Source organism: Archocentrus centrarchus, chromosome 8 (assembly GCF_007364275.1).
Source record: "Archocentrus centrarchus isolate MPI-CPG fArcCen1 chromosome 8, fArcCen1, whole genome shotgun sequence".
Classification (NCBI taxonomy): domain Eukaryota; kingdom Metazoa; phylum Chordata; class Actinopteri; order Cichliformes; family Cichlidae; genus Archocentrus; species Archocentrus centrarchus.
In genome coordinates this window covers 16621220-16643923 of record NC_044353.1, presented here as the reverse complement: position 1 = coordinate 16643923, position 22704 = coordinate 16621220, and the positions used below count along the sequence as shown (strand labels likewise).

At 38.5% G+C, this 22704-nt stretch overlaps 1 protein-coding gene across 1 annotated transcript; it reads right to left on the bottom strand.

Annotated features, from left to right (window-relative positions):
* Window positions 1-6430: 6430 nt before the first annotated feature.
* LOC115784831 (beta-galactoside-binding lectin-like) lies at window positions 6431-17621 on the bottom strand. Its single transcript, XM_030736187.1, has 4 exons — window positions 17519-17621; window positions 17029-17108; window positions 8840-9011; window positions 6431-7020 (listed from the first exon to the last, which is right to left on the bottom strand). Exons 1-4 carry the CDS (start codon window positions 17519-17521, stop codon window positions 6874-6876), a joined length of 402 nt encoding a protein of 133 aa, XP_030592047.1. The 5' UTR covers window positions 17522-17621; the 3' UTR covers window positions 6431-6873.
* Window positions 17622-22704: the final 5083 nt, after the last annotated feature.

Genomic DNA, 22704 nt, shown 5'->3' with positions numbered 1-22704 from the left:
TCATAGTGAAATTATTGACCATAAATAACTAATTTAGTAGTTAACAAATACTTGCAGATGTTGGTGAAGTAAGTTCTTTTGTCCTCCCCACTGAATATTCATCAATCCAGTGAGTGCTGTCAAAAACCTCCTTTTTATGCTGGCAAAGAGAAACTATCAGGTGTAGTCAATTATGATCACTAACAAAAGCTTAATAGGTCTTGACCTTGTAAAATCCAAAATAAGTTCAAACTAATGTACAAAATTCTTATTTTAAAGTCACTGAAGATGCGTGCTGTACAATCATTCCACCCTCGAAAAAGAACAGCTCAAAGAAATCAATAAAAGCCCCAAATTACCATGACATGTTTATGATGAGTGGATGTTAACTTATGACCACAACTGTATATAAGCAAAAATAACTGAGCTCTTTATTTCAATTCTGTTCTTTTCAATTTTATTTACATAGTGCAAAATTACAACAGTCGTCTCATTGCTCTTATATATTATATTGTAAGGTAAAGATACTACAATAATAGAGAAAACCCCAACAGTCAAATGACCCCCTATGAGCAAGCACTTGGTTACATAAGATGGTTTTAGGCCCAATCTTAAAAATTGAGAGGGTTCAGAATCCAGCACTAACTATAACCTTGATCAAATAAGAAGGTTTTTAGGCCTAATCTTAAAAATAGAGAGGGTGTCTGTCTCCTGAATCCACACTTGGAGCAGTTCCACTGAAGAGGGGCCTGAAAGCTGAAGGCATGTGAAGATTACACTACAAAATAAGTCGTAATCTAGAGATTTATAATTAATTCATCTGCACACAAACGCAGCTGTACTCTTTAACAGGAACAGGAAGTGATATGACACCACAGTGAGAGCCAACAGCAAGTGAGAGCGCCACATTGTTTAAACGGATTGTTGCGGGGCCACATAAGTGTAAGATTAAAAATGTTTTCCAAACTACAGTATCGTTGGCCTACAAGATATGGTTCCTCTGAAGTTTTTTTTTAACATTATATTGTTTTACATAGAACTTGTACATCTTGAAACTCTGTTGCTAAATATTATCCACGTGAAATGGCTCATGTACTGTGGGGGTTGTCAGAGACTTCACTTATTTGTGTAATTACATTCTTCATATAATGTTTCAAACTTGGTGCCTTAGTCAAGATTACATAGCACATTTAAGACAACAGGTGCTGAGCTAAAGTGTTTTCTAGGCAAACACATTTACATTCCAGCTCTCCACAAAATCCAAATGTAAAACTTAAAATGCACAAATGATTGCAGATGATTAAATAATAAAAGGAGTTAAACACAAATGAAACAACAGTAAATGAGTGGCAAGAAAAGTGAACTTGGATGAACCATGGTGCACATAAAAACACGTAAAAACAGGTTTTTAGAGGTCTTTATGACAGAGGTTCTCAAACCCACATTCTGAAACCCCTTATATATATATTCCTAATATATATATATATATATATATATATATATATATATATATATATATATATATATATATATATATATATATATATATATATATATATATATATATATAATTTACTTAAAATTACAGGATTGTTGCCTCTATTCTGGTTTCTACATTAATAATTTATTTCATCTCATCCTTTAATCTTAAGCTTCCTTAAGCTATTGTACACCTTTCCAAACATGTTCATGCCTGTATTGAGAAAAAGGCCAAAATTGGCTTAGTGGTGAAGCTGGCGACAACATACACATGCCGCGTTGCAGCGCGGGTTCGCATCCCGGCATGTCGTCAACTTGCCCGCGTATCTTTCCCCCATTTCCTGTCTCTCTCCACTGTTGATAAAAGCCGCTGTGGCCAAAAATGCAAAAAAAAAAAGCAATTCAGCCTTTGCTCAGCTCTGGTACTGGGACAGAGGGAGGCCATAACAGATACGGCATAGGGAAATGTTAGCATGTGTTTATCTTGCTGTCTAATAAGTAACTTTTATGCAGATGTCATCACTGCACTTCTTTACAAACATATTCAGTCCTGTATCCATATAAAGCTAAAATGACACAAGGTCTTTATTGTGTTCTGCCTGGTTCATCAGTTCAAAGAGGCCAGAATGCAAAGCAAAGCTTTGCTCAGCTCTGGTACTGGGACAGAAAGAAGCCATGACAGAAATGAAATAGGGAAATATTAACGTATGTTTATCTTACTGTCTAACAGATAACTGTCATGTCCATGCACATGAGAAGACAAACCAGTTATGAAGTACTTAATGTACACACATTCTGTGTGGTGAATATTTTGACCATAAAAGTTCAAAGTATTACATTTCAAAAACTAAATGCAAACATCTGCTTTAGTTAAAGCCAGAGGTGGCAAAAGTGCAGACATTCTTTACTTGAGTAGAAGTACAGATACTTGTGTTAAAAAAATACTCTGGTAAAATTTGAAGTACTGATACAACTTCTTTGCTCAGGTAAACCTGAAAAAGTACAGGCTCTGAAAGGCACTCAGATTAAAAAGTAACTCATTGAAGGACATCTCTACCAGCTATGTTTGTGTCTCTGAAAAATGCACTTAATGCAATAAATGTAGTTACTTTGATCGGACCTAAAATTCCATGACTTTGTCCACAAAGACGATTTCAACACAGAAAATAAATTGTATTAATTTTCATATAATTGTGTGTGTTTTATTTAACATTTGTACACTCTTAGTGTTCCCAGTCAAAAATAACTGGTCATTAAAACTGAACGGGGGAGACAACAGTGTAAAAAAACTGAGCTCAGGTACATCCTCATTTGTTAGATGGACACATGCACGCATGCATATACACACACACACACACACACACACACACACACACACACACACACACACACACACACACACACACACACACACACACACACACACAATCCTCTCTCCCACAAGAACAGCACCTGTGTTGGCAGTTCTCACAAACAGTTTCAACATTGTTTCAGTAACACTGAAATTTTCTCATAGTTTTGGTGTATGATGCTTTTTTGAGGCCTTGCTCACAGTTCATTGTGTGGCAGCACCACAGCAGGTCGATAAATCATAATTAAGGCTCTTGATTACATATTTGATCACCACACAGGTGAGGAGGAGAGAGACCAGGAAACTGACAGTGAGGACAGATTAGAGGAGGAAGTGTCAGAAGTTGAAGACAACATGGAATACAATCCAGAGCAAGAAACAACTGATGAGAAGGAATCAGTGATGAAGACGATGTCCATGCTGAGGTTTGTCAGAGTGAGATCTCCATGGTCTCATCCACCTGGGACTTTATAAATGTTTTAACATCTGACCCTATGATATGTTATTGGTAACATATGAAGTTCAGAAATATATGTGTTTTTCCAAATTTCTCAGGGAAATAAGTGTAGACTTAGTAAAGACAAACATATACCATGAACTTCATGAAACTTCATAAAAACTAATTTCCTTCAAAATGTAACAGAATAAGTGAGAGTGATCCTTCTGTAATGATTCTGAATGAGAGAAGTGCAGTAGAGCCCTGTTTAGGCAGGCTGTGTGATACAAATAAGTACTGAAAGTACCAAAAGGATAGAAAGTTTGAGTATGTGCATGCAAGCGTGTGTGTGCGTGCGTGCGTGTGTGTGGCTCAGAGGGTATGTGAGAGAGAGAGAGAGAGAGAGAAGGGGGGGGGGGGGGGGAGGGGGGGAGTGATGCACATGGGGAAACAATTATAAAAAGGGACCATCAGGAAGGTTCAGGTACTCTGTTTCCCACAGTATAGAGAGCAACATAAATTTCAGCAGGACACGCCAGAGGAGTAACCACTGTCCAACCACTGTGGACTTAAGAATTGGGATGATAACTTGTTTTTTTCTGTTCTCGTTTTTGCCGTGTTGGATTAAAGTTTCAAAGGAGTTGAAGGACTTTGTATTGAGTCACTCCCCAGCTGGACTTTATCAATCAAGGCCCGGAGACGAGTGCGACTCCTTCTCTCATTCATCTTAAGACCAGTATGAGAAACCAGCATTATGTCAAAATATTGTGTCACAGCTTACAGTCTTGTATTGGAGCCTGTCAATTACTAAAACTTGTTTCTATTATAACGACTCTGTCTGCCAGACTGATGCTGTAAGAATACATTTAATTTCTGATTACAACTAACAAGTTGCTCCTGTCCTGTTAGTGAATTACCTGCAGCTGAATATCATCTTTACTTTGCAACTAGATTGTGCGGCTCTGGCAGATTTGGCATGTCATACTGAAATCAAAAGACTGCCCCTGTGTTTAGAAAACAGTGCAACTTTTTGTGACTTGGAGCTGCCAACAGTTTTCTTGTCTTTACTCACTTGCAGCATACTACTAGTGTTTATTTTGCTCAGAGAAAAATGGTAGAAATTGGGGTATTTTGTATTTGGTCACATTATCTTCACTTGCAGATGAGCTCGTTCACAATTATGTACCAACTCACAAGTGAACATCTGAGGATCTTAGTTCAGCTGTGCTTCGAGTGTTGGCTGACACACAGTGTGAGGTTTGTTCAGATTTCAAACAGCTGGCATCCATCAGCCTCCGAATAAACTGGCAGTTTACAAGCCACAGCTCAAAGTACACTAACCACGTCCTCATCAACAGAGAGGTGTCCACCTCATCCCATAAGCAGCTGGAAAATACTTTTGTTTAGAAGTTTATCTCTCTACATGATGAATCTTGAAAAGCTTGTGAGTATTGTTAAAGGCAGATCCTTCATCAGAAGTTCAGTGGGGCACAGAGACCTTTGCTCATGCCCCAGCATGTGGTCTCAAGACAGTCAGCAGATCTATTGGCACAGAAAACATTTACATCAATGGAGTAAGGTGCGCACACACACACAAATACATACATGAACAAAATGAGCTGATACAGATTTACTAAAAATTTATTTAAACTGACTGTTATCATCATGTGAATGGCAGCTATTTGGATTCATGCTTCAGTTGTAATTAATTTATTAAATGTAATTTAACTTAAATTAAATTTTTAACTGTTTACATGAAATACAAAGAATTAACAAAGTTGACTGTTTTACTTGTTATTATCATATGAGCGTTCACTGCCCTCCAGTGGTCACAGGGAAATACTACAAGACTCCACTTTCTGCAAAGACTTTTCTGCACTCATGCCAATAAAGAGACAAAGTGACAAAAATAACCTATAGAGCACTAAGACAGGTGTGAAGTCTTCAGAGGATATTCGCTCTGAGAGTTGTAGATGTATAGCTTTGCAAATTACTAGTTATTTCACACAGGAAGAAACAGCAACAAAGAGGCAAAAGGGATGTAATTATGCAACTAAAGTTACATAACACTGTCATCAAAAAGATCAATCTGACAGTGTACATGTGATGCAAAATGAAAGAAAAATATAAAGCCAAAAAAATCACATACCCCTAATCTGAGTTCAATAGAAAAGTGTCCACATGTTCGCCCACAGTGGCACTAATGAGAGTGGGGACAGGCAATGGAACGTCACCCTCCCCTCTTCAATTTTCCATGCCAGTCCAAGGGTTCTCTGAAGCCCCCCCCCCATCCCAGTCCAGGTATCCCCTACCTGCATCCTCTTGGTCACCTCAGTCACTGATCAGTCAAAAGCCAGCTTCTTCCCCCAAAATAACTATTTAAATAAATACCCCACTGTTCTTGGGTAAATGAAATATCAGAGTCTGTGTGAGACTATTACACCAGTTAGGATTACCTAGTAGCTTCAAAAATATTGTCCATCAAAAGCAATAATCAATACTGACCTGAGATTTTAAACATTCAAGCTCATGTTTAACAGTGTTTTAGTTATGTATTTATTTGTTTTCAGGAGCAGAAACAAAATTTTTTTGCCCCTGTCCAGAAAAAGTAGTATTTTCACTTTATATTTCAGAAAATGTTTGTGTGTAACAATTAATCATTTTCACTTCAAGCTTTTCTTTGAGGTGGTCCACACTGTCAGCTTTAGCAGCCTACAACCACAAATAAATATAAGTAAATATTGATAGTATCTATTAGAAACATTTTATGATACAGCAGTGAGGACAGCGTTTCATGGCTGTAATGGTTATATAATAAATTCCAACTGTTCTTGCCATTTTCACATTCACTAAAAACCTAAAAAAATATACCCTCACTGCTCTCTGAAACAATCATTAAGAATCAATCATTAATTTATTAATGCCAGTTAGGCTAGCTAGATATACCAAATCGAGCTGTAGTTCAAACTTTGATACAGACACTTGTTACAAGTCAAAAGTGACCCAGAATCTTCTGTGAGGGTATGAAATATGAATAGTATGTAAGGGTTAAATTACAAATCCTGGCAGTGACTGTGTTTCACCTATAAAGTAATTTCACAGTGGAAGGATGAGAGGCTTTGCAGAACACTCAGTGTCAGTGTAACAAGTATGAGGAGTCACCAGAGTCATATTTTTTCATAAAACAAAACACTTTAATTGAAGTTGTTGCAGGTAAGAATTAAAAAGTGAAATGTCTTGGAAAAACAAATAGTGAAGCATTTTAAGGCACCTTACAGAAAAACCTGATCACACATTCATGATTTATGATTCTTGAAAGCAAAAAAACTCCAAAAAGCAAATCACTTGGACTACTTTAAAACTGCTCATAGTAGGATTCCACAAAAGCATGTTCACTAATCTGTGTGCTAAAGAGCTAAAGATTATAAGTATCCATCTTTATGCCCATAGGTGTTTGGATCTGCTCTCAACAAACTAAATTCCTGCAAGATATGACAATCTGTGATCAGAATCAAGATTGGCACATTTACAGGAAGCTGAAGACCTACAGCTACTTATTATTTTCTGCTAGACAAACAGAAAAAGAAAACAGGATTTTCAATCCAGAAATTCCAGGCAGGATGGAGCTTTACATGATCTCAATGCTTCTAATGCGAGCATCCCCATCAAAGCTCATGACCGAGTATGTCCCTGCACCAATGCGATTGGGGAAATGGAAAGTTGAGTCACACGGTAAAGTCACCACAAACTCTGAAGGGGTGAATTTGATGGCAATCTAAAAGTTATTATGAGTGAGAGAGAGAGAGACAGAGAGAGAGAGACAGAGAGAGAGACAGAGAGACAAATTATAAAGAGACACTTTTTTAGCCCTTAAATTCATTTGTTTGTGTACTTTGAGTGTGTATGAGTGCAGGAAATTTAAATGCATTCTGTCCCAGTGTTGCATAGATATCTTTATATTATATATTTTTGATGGAAAGCTTATAGTAGAGGATGAGTTTTTAAATTTCCTTGTGGATAAAATTAAGACTATGTGCCAAGACGAAGTTGTACTGCTTGCATCAAATACATTTGACATTGAGTGGATTGAAACCTCTAGAAAAGTCTTGTTTGAGCTATTTCCCAGTTCTAAGTAGCGATATGTGGCCTTTAAAGGAAATCAGAGAGGTGTCAACGCCAGAGTTGTCTAAAGGTTCTGAATGAGTGCAGCGAAAATATACCACACTTTGTTTCCCATTTCCTGGATGAGCTGCCGCCTGTGGCGTTCAACAGTCTAGATGTCTCCAACTTACTCAGAAAGATGGAGTGTTTACATAGTGACGTTTGTGTGTTGAAGCATATAGTGACATGCCAAGTGGATGTTGGGGAGAAGTTGTGTGAGGTTACAATTAATATTGACCGCAGAGTTGCAATAATGGAGCGACATTTGGTGCCCTGCAGCGGGGGATTAAATAACACGGATATGTCTACTCCAGGAATTCCCAACGTTAGTGATTTGACATCAGTTGTGGACACCTCTGGAGAAGTGACAGCATATGTGGATTCCTCCGTTCCTCCACACTGCAGCAATGCTATCGCTAAAAATGTGGCTTTGACCTTGAATGGGACTAATGCAAGCTGTTCCAGGACTGCTGAGGAGACTGTCACAGTGAGTGATAACTCGAACTATACTGCAGCTAATGCTATAAACTCATCCAGATGAAACTGGGTAGTAAAAAAACAGCGACGTATGAGAGCCGAGAACCATCCTGCTCCACCAAAGGCGCTTTGGTGGAGCAGGATGGTTCTCGGCTCTCATACGTCGCTGGTTTTTTACCAGCGACGTATGAGAGCCGTTAAACTTGAGCGTAAAAGGCCAACGCCTATTATAGGTACTGTGTGCAAAGCACTATAAAAGTGGTTAGAACGAAGCTTGTAACGGGCATAGATGAAAACAGGCCAGGAACATGTAGAATAAAATCCATCACAGTTCTCTGCAGTTTACTGCATACGGTTTCCATTTTTGGAACAATGCTTCCACTTCTTCTTGAATTTATCTCCTGTGGCTTTGGCTGCTTTCCACACCTGCTGTGCCGCACTCACAGTTTGTTCCTGTCTAATATCGTCAGTAGAGTCATTTTGTGAATCAATGATTGTCTATTTTAGAGAATTCAATGAGGCCTTTGAACTGATCTGCCAGACCTGAGGCCATATCGCTGCAGACCACGCAATGTTGCAGTGGTGTGGATGCCTTGGCCATTGGCGGTCAAATTACACAGACCGACCGACATTTTTTAACTATTTGAAAAGCGTACGCTGTTATACGCTTTGTACGCTCTGGAAAATGTCAATATTTGTGAATGACCCCTTACAGGTGAGGCATCTGGACTCAGAGTCCTGATTTTTAAATTAAATAACAAAAGCATGATTTTGTTATTGTAGGTCCACACGTGGACCTACAATAACGAGGAATTCAGACCAAAGCATTGCAGTTCTACTTTATGTAGATCACAAGTGAATGATTTATATATGAAAAGGAAGGATTTAAAAGGATATGTGGAAAAAAATTGAAGATAACCTATGCAAGGCTAACATATGCACACACAATCTCATACCTTGAACTCCTGTCCCTGATAGAAAGGGAAGCGTCTCTCACGTTTCTCCTCACGCCATCTCCCTCCCTCAAAAGAGTTGCAGACAATTGTATTTATGTCTCCACAGGAATTAAAACGAGGGTTGAAATGAAGTGCAATTCTGTCCTCGCTGGGGCCGATATTCACCTCGAAACTGCAGTGTACAGACAAACATTTATTACACATTACATCCTTTTTAGTAAGGGTAACAATATATGGGGTTGAAATGGATTGAGATTCAGAGACAAAACTTTCAGCACACATTTGCAAATAATTCTGTTACAATAGTAGCCCCAAAATAGTAAATGTAAATAAAACTGAAAAAATAAGTAATCACCTAGTTATTATATAGCCCACTCAATTTCTGTGTAAATAACATGTTTCGTAGCTGTACCATTGAAGCTTCAGCTGCCTTGAAGAGACACTTCACACCAAATACAAATTTACTGCACATCTATTTATATCACTTTTGTGATAAATCGAGTGCCGCATTGAGCGGCGTTGGATTACCGTTCACAGGTAAGACTGGCGAATTGGTATTGCTTGATTACAAAAGTGCATATCCAAAGTTTTCGGAGATGTCTGTTACGCTGCTCTAGCAGCTGTCCGCTCGCCGGCTGGACGATGGTCGCTAAATGCAGGCAGAACGTCTGACTCCCGGCACATCGTTTTCAAAACTCCCGCTGGTTTTCACTGCCCAAAATATAATACACTCTCATGTTTGGTTTATTTCAGGGTTTATTTGTTCCTGTGCAAATCAATAAAACTGATATTAAAAATATTTTACTCATTAAGGAACACAAGAGCCTTTTCACCGGGAACGGGAATCGCAGCAGGATGTTGATGCTATGACAGCATCAACATGGAGATCCTGAAGACTGATGACAAGCCTGCTCCAGAAATGATCATATTATATGGTTTAAAATGTTAATATTTAGTTGACTGTATTCTAAACATCTGTTTGTTGTAAGTGGTGGAAGTGCTCTGAAATAAAATAATATAATTATATTTGACCTGTTTTTGTTCAGTAAGCAGCAGTTTTTATTCAGAGATGAAGTTTTTAAAACCAATCAGTAAATTTAAGCTGAAAGGTGGTAGAAACACTGGAGCTGAGCTGTGATGTCATCAAGTACACTGGTGTTCCAATTGAGAAATAATCCCCAGTACTTGGGAAGTCTGCAAGTTCGAACTTGACAAGTACACAAGTTTTTACTTGCCTACTTGAGGTTTTAGAAACAGAATATAAAGATATCGACGCAGAACCGGGAAAGAATGCAGTTAAATTTCCTGCACTCCTACACACTCAAAGCACACCACAAAATGTAGTTAAGGGCTAAAAAAGTGGATTTTGCATATGTTATGTCTCCTTTAAGGAAGGCCAGATCTGTTCTTGGAATTACTCTAGAGCCCTTGGAGACAACTGTGGAGAAAAGAATGCTACACAAATTGATTAAAATAATGGACAACAAAATGAACCCTTTGCACAACCTACTGACCAACAGAGGAACGTGTTCAATAAGAGGCTTTTGCAGCTTTGCTGCAATAATGACTGCTGCTGCTACAGGAAATCATTCATGCACACTGCAATAACTTTATTTATACTGATAGTGTTCTGCCCGAGTAGCCTGCAGGATTCATCTAAAATTGACCTGGGACCCTTAGCCCCTTACTTAAAGCAGACTGTGTCTAACCTGGGCTTCAAACTTGACTGTGAACTGAAATTTGATCCCCAGGTTGGGGCAGTAGTCTGCTCTTGCTTTCATCATTTAAGACAATTAACTAAGGTTAAGCCCCTCCTTTCTAAGCAGCACTTGGAGTTGGTGATCCATGCTATGATCACTACTAGGCTTGACTACTGTAATGCCCTTTATTTTGGTATCAGTCAGTCCTCCCTCAGACGACTTCAGCTGATTCAAAATGCTGCTGCTCGGCTCCTGTCTGGTGTTGGAAGGAGGGAGCGTATTTCTCCTGTTTTGGCTTCTCTACACTGGCTACCAGTTCACTACAGAGTCTGTTTTAAAATTCTTTTATTTGTGTTCAAATGTCTTCATGGTCTAGCTCCATCGTACCTGACTGAGCTAATAACTCCTTATCTCCCAACTCGCTGCCTCAGATCAGCTGATCAGCTGCTACTTGAGGTCCCAAGATCTAAGTTAAAGCTCAGAGGCGACAGAGCTTTTAGCATTTCTGCCCCTGTTTTATGGAACAATCTCCCTTTACACATCAGGAGTGCCCCGTCATTGTCAACTTTTAAAACTTTTTTAAAGACACATTTTTATTCACTGGCTTTTAGTATACATTGAGATCTTATTAATTTTGTATTTCCTGTTTTATTATTGTTGTTCTTGCTCTTTTTAGTGTACAGCACTTTGTTGCAGTTGCTGTTTTTAAAGTGCTTTAAAAATGAATAAAGTAAAGTAAAGTAAAGTAAAGTTATTTAATGACTCATCCCTGTCTCAATAAACTGGTTTCACAAATTTACAACAAAAATTGCTCACTGCACATTGTATGGTTTCTATTGATATGCTTGTTGGAGTATTATGTGTGTGTGTATATATATATATATATATATATATATATATATATATAGAGAGAGAGAGAGAGAGAGAGAGAGAGACCCTTTTACAGCCTTTATATGATCTCAATGTTTCTAATGCAATCATCCCCATTAAAGCTCATGAGTATTTCTCTGCACCGATGCGATTGGGGAAACGGAATGTTGAGTCACACGGTAAAGTCACCACAAACTTTGAAGGGGTGAATTTGATGACAACCTAAAAGTTATTATGACAGAGAGAGAGAGAGAGAGAGACAAACAAATTATAAAGAGACATATCATGCAAAATCCACTTTTTTAGCCGTTAAATACATTTGTTTGTGTACTTTGAGTGTGCATGAGTGCAGGAAATTTTAACGTGTTCTGTCTCGGTATTGCGTAGATATCTTTATATTATATATTTTTGGGTCATAATTTTCAGTCTGTTCAGTTTTCTCTATAGACCCTTTTACAGCCTACGTCATCAAAGGATGGGAACGCATTTTGGCAATGGGAGTGAACTGCTACTCCATTCAAATCAGTAAGAGCAACGAGACTTCACATTGTTTAAATGTGATTTAAAAGCGATAGCATCAAGATGTCTGGCTGTTGCGTGTTTGGCTGTCAGAATTTCTACTCTACTGAATAGAATAGAATAGAATGCCTTTATTGTCATTATACAGGATGTACAATGAGATTGGAGACTGAAGTTGTACTGAATTCCCACGGGATCATGGCTGTTTGAAAGAAAACGGAGGCGTCTGTGGTTGCAAGCCATCAAATGTATTGATAAAAACTGGACTGAGGACACGATCAGAAATGCTTGCGTTTTAAGCGCACATTTTATATCAGGTAAAGTTATTTATCTACTCTCATTATACCGGTATGCCAGGTTTAGATAAATACTAATATCTAAAGTAAACAGCATTAGATGGTAGGCTATTTGGCTTTTAAACTGTAGTGTGGCTGGCTATTTACAGGTGAGGCATTGCTGGACTCAGAGTTCTGATTTTTAAATTACTATTTAATCGCACTTCCAATATGCAGTGCCAGTCAAAAGTATGAGCAGACTCACATATTAATGGTTGTGTCCAAACTTTTGGCTGGAACAGTACATATTTTTTTATTTGTAAATCAATAATATTTGCAGCCGGAAAACTCTTAGCAAGATAGAAAAGTAATTAAGTACTCACACTGCCATGCAGGTACAATTCGCTGTGAGGACGTAGTTCTCTGACTTGTTTACAATGACCCGAGCCTCATACATAGCGGTCCTGTTTCCTTGTCTTTGACTTGGAAGAACTTCTGCCTTCAAGACACAAAACTAAGAGTGCAAAACAACACAGTGCAGAGCAGCTACCTAAACTCTGCTCCCAGTGAGGTCGATTATCTCGTCAATAGTTTTACATCCTCACTGCGTATAACTTTGGATACTGTGGCTCCTCTGAAAAGGAAAGCTTCAAATCAGAAGTGCCTGACTCCGTGGTATAATTCACAAATGCACAGCTTAAAGCAGATAACCCGAAAGCTGGAGAGGGAATGGCGTCTCACTAAATTAGAAGATGCTCATTTAGCCTGGAAAAAGAGTTTGTTGCTCTATAAAAAAGCCCTCCGTAAAGCTAGGACATCTTACTCTTCATCATTAATTGAAGAAAATAAGAACAACCCCAGGTTTCTTTTCAGCACTGTAGCCAGGCTGACAAAGAGTCAGAGCTCTGTAGAGCCGAGTATTCCTTTCACGTTAACTAGTAGTGACTTCATGGATTTCTTTACAAATAAAATTTTAGACATTAGAGAAAAAATTATTCATAACCATCTCAAAGATTATTCTTCATGTTCGGCTGCTTTCAGCACTGCTGGTATTTGCTTTGACTCTTTTGCTCCAGTTGATCTTTCAGAGTTAACTTCAATAGTTACTTCCTCCAAACCAGCAACATGTTTGTTAGATCCCATTCCTACTAGACTGTTCAAAGAAGTCTTTCCAATTATTGATGCTTCAATCTTAAAAATGATCAATCAGTCTTTATTAGTTGGCTATGTACCACAGACCTTCAAGGTGGCTGTAATTAAACCTCTGCTTAAAAAGCCATCACTTGACCCAGCTGTCTTAGCTAATTATAGGCCAATCTCCAACCTTCCTTTTCTCTCAAAGATTCTTGAAAGAGTAGTTGTAAAACAGCTAACTGATCATCTGCAGAGGAACGGTTTATTTGAAGAGTTTCAGTCAGGTTTCAGAATTCATCACAGTACAGAAACAGCATTAGTGAAGGTTACAAATGATCTTCTTAGAGCCTCTGACAGTGGACTCATCTCTGTTCTTGTCCTGTTGGACCTCAGTGCAGCTTTTGATACTGTTGACCATAACATTTTATTACAGAGATTAGAGCTTGCTATAGGTATTAAAGGTACTGCACTGCAGTGGTTTGAATCATATTTATCTCATAGACTCCAATTTGTTCATGTAAATGGGGAGTCTTCTTCACACACTAAGGTTAATTATGGAGTTCCACAGGGTTCTGTGCTAGGACCAATTTTATTTACATTATACATGCTTCCCTTAGGCAGTATTATTAGAAAGCACTGCATCAATTTTCATTGTTATGCAGATGATACTCAGCTTTACCTATCAATTAAGCCAGATGACACACATCAATTAATTAAACTGCAGGAATGTCTTAAAGACATTAAGGCCTGGATGACCTCTAATTTCCTGCTTCTAAATTCAGATAAAACTGAAATTCTTGTTCTCGGCCCCACAAATCTTAGAAACATGGTGTCTAACCAGATACTTACTCTGGATGGCATTACTTTGGCCTCCAGTAACACTGTGAGAAATCTTGGAGTCATTTTTGACCAGGATATGTCCTTCAATGCACATATTAAACAAATATGTAGGACCGCTTTTTTGCATTTGCGCAATATTTCTAAAATTAGAAACATCCTTTCTTAGAGTGATGCTGAAAAGCTCATTCATGCATTTATTACTTCTAGGCTGGCTTATTGTAATTCATTATTATCAGGCTGTCCTAAAAGCTCCCTGAAAAGCCTTCAGCTGATCCAAAATGCTGCAGCTAGAGTACTGACAGGGACTAGAAAGAGAGAGCAGATTTCTCCCATATTGGCTTCTCTTCATTGGCTCCCTGTTAAGTCTAGAATAGAGTTTAAAATTCTTCTCCTCACATACAAGGTCTTGAATAATCAGGCACCATCTTATCTCAAAGACCTCATAGTACCATATCACCCCAACAGAGCACTTCGCTCTCAGACTGCTGGCTTACTTGTGGTTCCTAGGATACTTAAGAGTAGAATGGGAGGCAGAGCCTTCAGCTTTCAGGCGCCTCTTCTGTGGAACCAGCTTCCAGCTTGGATTCGGGAGACAGACACCCTCTCTATTTTTAAGATTAGGCTTAAAACTTTCCTTTATGATAAAGCTTATAGTTAGGGCTGGATCAGGTGACCCTGAACCATCCCTTAGTTATGCTGCTATAGGCCTAGTCTGCTGGGGGGTTCACATAATGCACTGTTTCTCATTCACCTTATTTACTTTGTTTATACTCCACTCTGCATTTAATCATTAATTGATATTAATCTCTGGCTCTCTTCCACAGCATGTCTTTCTCTCCCCTCAGCCCAACCGGTCACAGCAGATGACTGCCCCTTCCTGAGCCTGGTTCTGCTGGAGGTTTCTTCCTGTTAAAAGGGAGTTTTTCCTTTCCACTGTCGCCAAGTGCTTGCTCATAGGGGGTCGTTTTGACTGTTGGGTTTTCTCTGTATTATTGTAGGGTCTTTACCCACAATACAAAGCGCCTTGAGGCGACAGTTTGTTGTGATTTGGCGCTATATAAATAAAATTGAATTGAATTGAATTGAAAACTCAGTCTGTGTCTTAAAGGCTGCGTCGCAACAGCTCATGGTTCTTCCTTTCGGTTCTTATTTGTTAGTTTTTGTGCATTTGTCTCCACGAACAACTGCTACACAAGCCAGGATCTTCCAACCATCTTTCCCTGCTGCTCACCAAAGCATACACCCCTCTCAGATGGAGAGCCAGGCCTACTGTAAAAACCATTACAACCTGGCCTGAAAACACACTCTCTGACCTACAGGACTGCTTCACACACACAGACCAGGACTTACTTTAACATGAGGACCTGGAAACACTCACAAGGATGCTACTGGACTACATTAAGTTCTGTATCGGAACATTGGAAATGTGACTGTTAGCAAAAACATCCGGGTCTTCCCTAACCGGAAACCCTGGGTGAACAGCCAGGTCCGTTCACTCCTTAAAACCCACGATGCTGCCTTCAGGTCAGGTGACAGAGCTCTGTACAGTGCTGCTCGAGCTGAATTAAAAAAGCCAAGGCGGAATACAGGAGTAAACTAGAGTCCCATCTGTCCAGCAGTAACAGATGGCAGGTGTGGCAGGGCATTCAGAACATCACAAACTTCGGAGGCTGTGATGTGAGTGCAGGAGACCTGAGTGTGTCACTAGCAGAGGAACTTAACTGTTTCTTTGAGGACCACCCATCTGCTCCGGCCCTGCTCCCCCCACCGGGCTCTAGCTCCACCCCACTCACTGTCCAGGAGCATGAGGTACGGCGTGTGCTCTTGGCAGTGAACCCCAGAAAGGCTGCTGGACCAGACGGAATACCTGGCAAGGTGATCAGTGTGTGTGTGCCCACCAGATCACCCTGATTCTCACCACGATTTTCAACCTCTCCCTGGTCCAAGCAGTCATCCCCCCCTGCCTAAAAACAGCCACAAGGTCATCCATCACCGGCCTAAATGATTACCACCCTGTGGCCCTCACACCGGTAATCATGAAGTGCTTTGAGAGGCTGGTTCTCCAGCACATCAAAGACCCCCCACACACACACACACACACTTTCGACACCCATCAGTTTGCATATCGTGCAAACAGATCCACAGAGGACGCCATCGCTGTAGCTCTCCACTCTGTGTTGAGCCACTTGGAGCAGCAGCAGAGCTACGCTCACATGCTCTTTGTGGATTACAGCTCAGCATTCAACACAATCATCCCGGACATTCACACCACCAAACTGCACACCCTGGGGCTCCACACTTATTTTATTTTTTACAATGTAAATATTTTTATACATTTTCCTATTTTCTGTATTTTTAACACATTTTCTGTATATTTTATTTTTCTGTATATTTTATACATACTGTTTATTTTCTGTATATTTTCTTAGATTATATTAGATTATTATATTTTTATTTTTATTATTATTTTTAGAAAGTTTGACTTTCTATTGCATGGCACTGAACAGGAATGAATGAATGAATGAGTTTATTGCCATGTGGGTGAACAAGTTCACACATTGGAAATTGCAGTTACAGAACACCATCCAAGAATACACAAAACACAACACACATGGGGGGATATGTGTCCTGGGGTCATGCAGCCGACTTGTAGCGCTACCTTTGGCAGGAGGAGAAAACAACACATCATGGGGAAGTGTTGTGGCCCTCCAATCTCATTTTACATCCTGTGTAATGACAATAAAGGCATTCTATTCTATTCGATTCGATTCTGCTGCTGTACAACACAGGAATTTCCCCTCAGGGATAAATAAAATACTCTATCTACAGTTTGTCCTTAATCAGTACTTACTGTTTGGGATCAGGTTTGACGACTCCAACAACAGTCAGGGTTTGCCCAGCCTTGAAAGTCATGTTCTTTATTAACATAGACTATACAAAAAAGGAAGGGAAGTTTGTTGATACAGATCTAATAAAAATTTGTAGTATTACTAGACAATAATGCACTAAATCAATCAATAATGCACTATATCAACAGACAACTTTCAAGCATAGGTTAAAGTTGTGTGTTACTGTAGATGAAAAAACAATAGTTAAGAAGTGATTATTGGAAACAGATGCTCTACGATAAATATTTTAATCATAAAAGGTCATAAAATAAATCCAAGAAATCAGAACTCCCAAAAGCTCAACAAAAACTAAAAGCAAGCATCTACTTTAGTTGAAGCACAGTTCTGCTGATTCAGTTACATGTTGGTTCCATGTTTACATTTTGGCTTAAGACTGTCCATATCAGCCAGGTAAAAGTAATATAAGTTGAATACTGTCAAAATTTTACTTACCATGGTTGCAGATAGTAGTAGTAGTAGTAGTAGTAGTAGTAGTAGTAGTAGTAGTAGTAGGTCAAATACAGCTGAGAAGAAATGAGTGCTGCAGGGCCTTGGCTCTCTGCAACCCAGCAGAAGACTGCAGTTTATAGAGTGTGGGAGGTGCCTTCAGAATGAGTGACATTTCAACCAGCCAATAGAATTGTACCATTGCTAAATAGTCACCAGCAGACTCATAGTGAAATTATTGACCATAAATAACTAATTTAGTAGTTAAGAAATACTTGCAGATATTGGTAAAGTGAGGCTAATTAGTGAAAGATCATTTGTCAACATCAGACTGTTACATTACAATTTGTATTTGTTCTTTTGTCCTCCCCATTATTTTGAGTATTCATCAATCCAGGGAGTGCTGTCAAAAACCTCCTTTTTATGCTGGCAAAGAGAAACTATCAATTATGATCACAAACAAGAAGTTAATAGGCCTTGACCTTGTCAAATCCAAAATGAGTTCAAACTTATGCACAAAATTCTTGCTTTAAAGTCACTGAAGATGCATGCTGTACAATCATTCCACCCTCGAAAAAGAACAGCTCAAAGAAATCAATAAAAGCCCCAAATTACCATGACATGTTTATGATGAGTATATGTTAATGTCTGACCACAACTGTATATGAACAAAAAAAAAAACTGAGCTCTTTATTTCACACCATCACCACCCTCCCAGCATAACTACAGTAAGAGAGGGTTCAGGATCCAGCACTAACTATAAGCTTGATCAAATAAGAAGGTTTTTAGGCCTAATCTTAAAAAGAGAGCGTGTCTGTCTCCTGAATCCAATCTGGGAGCAGTTCCACCGAAGAGGGGAAACATACATTACATACATTTAAATACCTCGGGAACCCCAGGTAAGCCTCCAACCTCCAGTTAGGGTAATCAGGTGTCAATACTTGCCTGGTGCCCCTCTGCACTCTGAAGCTTTGAGAAATAAGATAATTTGTCCTAACATGTGCATTTAGAGAGCTGTATAGTGTTTCAATCCAGTTTTTGAAGGATGAACCAAATCCAAATTTGTGTAGAACTGCTAACAGAAATTTTTGTGCCGACCCTTGATCAAACCTGTTTGATCCGGATGTATAATAAATGGAGTGAGTTTTTCTAATCTTCTGGCAAGGACTTTGCAAATTATTTTAAGGTCTACATTACTGGAAGAGATTGGGCAGTAGCTGGATGGGAGTGTGGGGTCTTCGCCTGGTTTAAGAAGTAGGAATTCATCTTTGGAGATATTGTGTGATTGTTCTAAATCTGAGTCACCATTCTGAAAAAAAAAAAAAAAGGTTGTTGTGGGTCATGAGTAATGTTACCAGTCGAGTCTTTAATAGAATAAATAGCTGTTTTTTCTTTATTTAGTTTTAACTGGTTAGCCAGGAATTTATCAGATTTATTTCCATGTTCAAAGTTTTCCAAACGCAGCCTCTGAACCAGAAAGTTCTTATAGAGAGTAAGAGGTCCCACTTTATGTCAAAACAAATGATTTATGACTGACAATAAAATATGATTTATGACATGTCATAATTTTATGACTGGATAAGTCCGGATATATTTTTCATAATATATTGTATTTCATATACAATAAACGGGCTGTTTTTTTTCATGAAAAAGGCTCCTTTTTTTTATAGAAAAAGGAGTGTTTGTGTGTGATCAGGGTGATTTTTTTTTTTTTTTTTAACTGAACAAATAAGACCAGCTGTTTTTACCCTGACTGACTCCTTGCAGCTCCTTTTCTCATCGACATAACAAGAACACACTGCGGCTTCAGACCGCGGTGGAAATCGGTATTTAATTTTATTTGTTTAGGTTTTATAACAGAAATCGAAATCAGTCTGAAACGCCGCCGTTGTACCAGCTCACAGACACCCTTGTAATTGCGGAGCATTGTTTGCAGAGGTACTGAATCAGCTGTTGACGCTCTGAGATTGAAAAGCCGAATGAACCGTGAGAAAGCCGGTGCCGTTCCCCGGAGTTCTTCCAGCGGGATGCCGCTAAGACAAACCAATCACGAAAGGTCAGAGGGCTCTCCAAAGAACTCCTCCCCTCAGTCCGCTGCAGGCACCCCTTCAACATCAACCCATTTGACTGATAAGATGTGTGTATGATATCAAATTATGACAGCCCCCCTTCCGGAGTTTCGGCCAGGTGTCTGTCATAAACTCCTCCTCCTTACCCCCAGATGTCAACGGGGGTTTTAAGGTGCCTTTCTGGGCTGATAACAAGTACCTTTGTACCCGAGTACACAAACCTCTCCATTTGGATCTGATCCAACACACCACTGGAGAGCAGTGGAGGCAAATGTCTTTGAATGACGAGAAGCAGTCGATGCTGATGACAGAAGATCGCGAGATTGTGTGTCTGGGGCTGAAAAGCATTGACAGGTAAACAGGTGTTTTTTTTTTATGAAGGAAGACATCTGAAACACTTTAATTAAAAAAGTAATTCATTTAATGTATTAAAGAATCAGAAAAAATACACACATGCATGTGGGGACTAAGAGTAAGAGTGTGCACTTTCTCTCTGAGTGTTCCTCTCTAACCATAACATTTTTATACTACTGGTTATCTAAACATAAACAATCTCTGTGCGCTATGAGTTGACTTTTGTCATTCAGTCTTGTTCAAGCTGGTTTTTTCATGACCCAGATTCCTCTCAGTCACGAGCACATCTTCTTCCTAATGTTCTAATTTAATCAACACAGAGAAATCTTGTCCAGATTAATGACAGAACATGGTGACGTTGGTGATGTTTTAATTGTACGTTCTGTGGCCGGTCCTTGAGATAGATGCACTGAAACAGAGAAGTTAGTACTTTCTGATCTGTTACTCTCTATTTAATGTATTATTTAATTGTTTATTATTTGGTTGATCCACTGTTTATTAAGTAATTTATTGGAGTTTACCTTTAAACATTGGTCCTTTACTTACTGAATAAAAAATAATCCCTAACAGCATAAAGGAAGAGACACAGAGGTACTGTGGGAAAAGTAAAGGTGTGTACCTGCTCTAAAACTGGCTGATTTTTTAAAGACTTTAATTACTGTTTTATGCTTTTAAAAATTTGTGACGATCTTATTTGCTTGTTTGTAAAAAGAAAACATGATTTTCCAAAAACCTTTTTGTCTTATGCTTCCGTTTTTGCATTTGTCAGTTTTTTCTTGTTTTGTGAAATAATTAATTTTTATAAAAACTGTTCATTGTATGTGGCATATGTTTGATTTTCTCCCCATTGTGGCATTGTAATCATGTATTTTTTATCTCAATTAAATATTAAACCTTGTATTTGTGTACCTTTTTTTGACACTATTGAATATCAAAAAAGTTTTAGAGTTACACATGTCAATCTGTACACAGCCAACACAGATGGGTGAGGGATGCGTGATGAAAATAAAGTTGATTAGGATGCTAAAATTTGAGGCTCCAAGGCACCAACACTTGAATAAGAGGAGAGCAGCAGCCCTGACCAGTGTCAGCATGACAGATAATTCAGTTCTGTGGCATGCAGTCGTGCTTGTTCTTTCATAATCTTTCATTATTCTTTGTTGTGTTACTTTGCTGTTCTAATGAAATGAGAAACACTCATTTTAAAGCACATATATCCTGTGATCTAATGTTGCATTTTCTCTTAATATCATAGAGCTATTTTCTTGGGACAAGAATCTTTACATTAGATTTAGTTTTAAATCAGGTTGTTATGCTCTTACAAGCACCTCCGTAGCACTGAATGTAATGTACAACTATTGCAGTGCCTCATTAAACTGTCTAAATTGCCCTTCTCTTGTAAGGGTTGTGGTGAAATTTGAGTTGTTCTTGTTGTGTCGCTGCATGCTACCCATGACGGGATCCCATGATACATTGTACAGCATAAGGTTCAATTCATTTCAGTTTTCTTTGTGTAGCACCAAAATCACAACAGTCGCCTCACTTGTAACACCTTAAAGTGAGAATGTTATTCACCAAAACGGTGGACAGAAAATAAATTTCAAGCTTAGAATAAATTAAAAGACTTAACTAACATTTCTGGCTTTATTTTATAACATTTTGTTTTTCCAGTCCTCATACATGGAGCACAAAGTGAGTACAGGGTGTGTGAGGACCTTAAATTAATTGTTAAGCTCATCTTTTTAACATATAATGTCTGTATGAGTAAAGTGCACAAATCAATTATATAATCTCAATGACTCTGTAATATATTTTTCTTTTCTGAACCAATAAATTCACAATGATTCAGGTCATAAAGATACAATCAGCACAACAGAAAGGAAGTGTGCTTTTATCATTTGAGTCCAGCTTAGACAGCGTGAAGCATCTCACATGAAGGACCTTTTTTATTGAATTATGCATCAAGCTTATGAAGAGGACAAATAAACAACAACAAATAAAGGGAAAGTGGCTTAGTGTGATGTCAGTCTTGTCAAAGATACCATTTACCATCCAGTATTTCTAATAACCTACAGTACATCGGCCTCTGTAGACTCTGAGATGAAATACTAATGAATCTAGTTGGACAAAAATGCATGGATGGATAATTTAGTCTTTAATATTTTAAGCTTGTGTTATGCTTTACATCTAAAATTTCTATATTTTATATTTTCAAATGAAAACACATTCAAATGGGGATGTGTATTTTTCTTTAATGATTTTGCTGCGGCAACCCCAAATTTGAATTCTTCTCTAATAATATATTTTATAGTCAAACTATGTGATTTTCCAAATGTGTGTGCAGTAACAGATCCTTTCTGTGGGGATGTAAATGTCCTGACCAAGAATAATTCAGGATTAACAACATGAACTTTTGATAGCAGAAACTGTCGGCCTTATAGTTCTCAGAAGTTGACATTAGTTTTGCAAACACAATGTCTTTCACATTTGTGTGCATGATCTTTGTGGATAAAGAGAGTTTTCTGTAGAACAAGCATTTACTAACTTTTCTTTTCTCTCCAGTACATATGGAGGAGTTTGCATATGACTCCATGGCAGTTAAACTGGCTCATGTGTGCTAACTGTGAGAGGACTTCTGTTACTCTGCACAGGAGAAAGTGTCAATATTTTTTTAAACCTTTGTTTTACCAGGTAAAATGTGTGAGAACCAGGTCTCATTTACAAAACATCCCCTGGCCAAGAGGCCCAATACACTTCAACATTCACTTA

What these genes read in the sequence shown, in the direction of transcription:
- LOC115784831 (XM_030736187.1), bottom strand. An exon ending in GTCAAACCTGATCCCAAACA is followed by an intron (nt 9,012 to 17,028) that starts GTAAGTACTGAT and finishes TGTACACTGCAG; the next exon opens with TTTCGAGGTGAATATCGGCC. An exon ending in ATCAGGGACAGGAGTTCAAG is followed by an intron (nt 7,021 to 8,839) that starts GTATGAGATTGT and finishes AATAACTTTTAG; the next exon opens with ATTGCCATCAAATTCACCCC.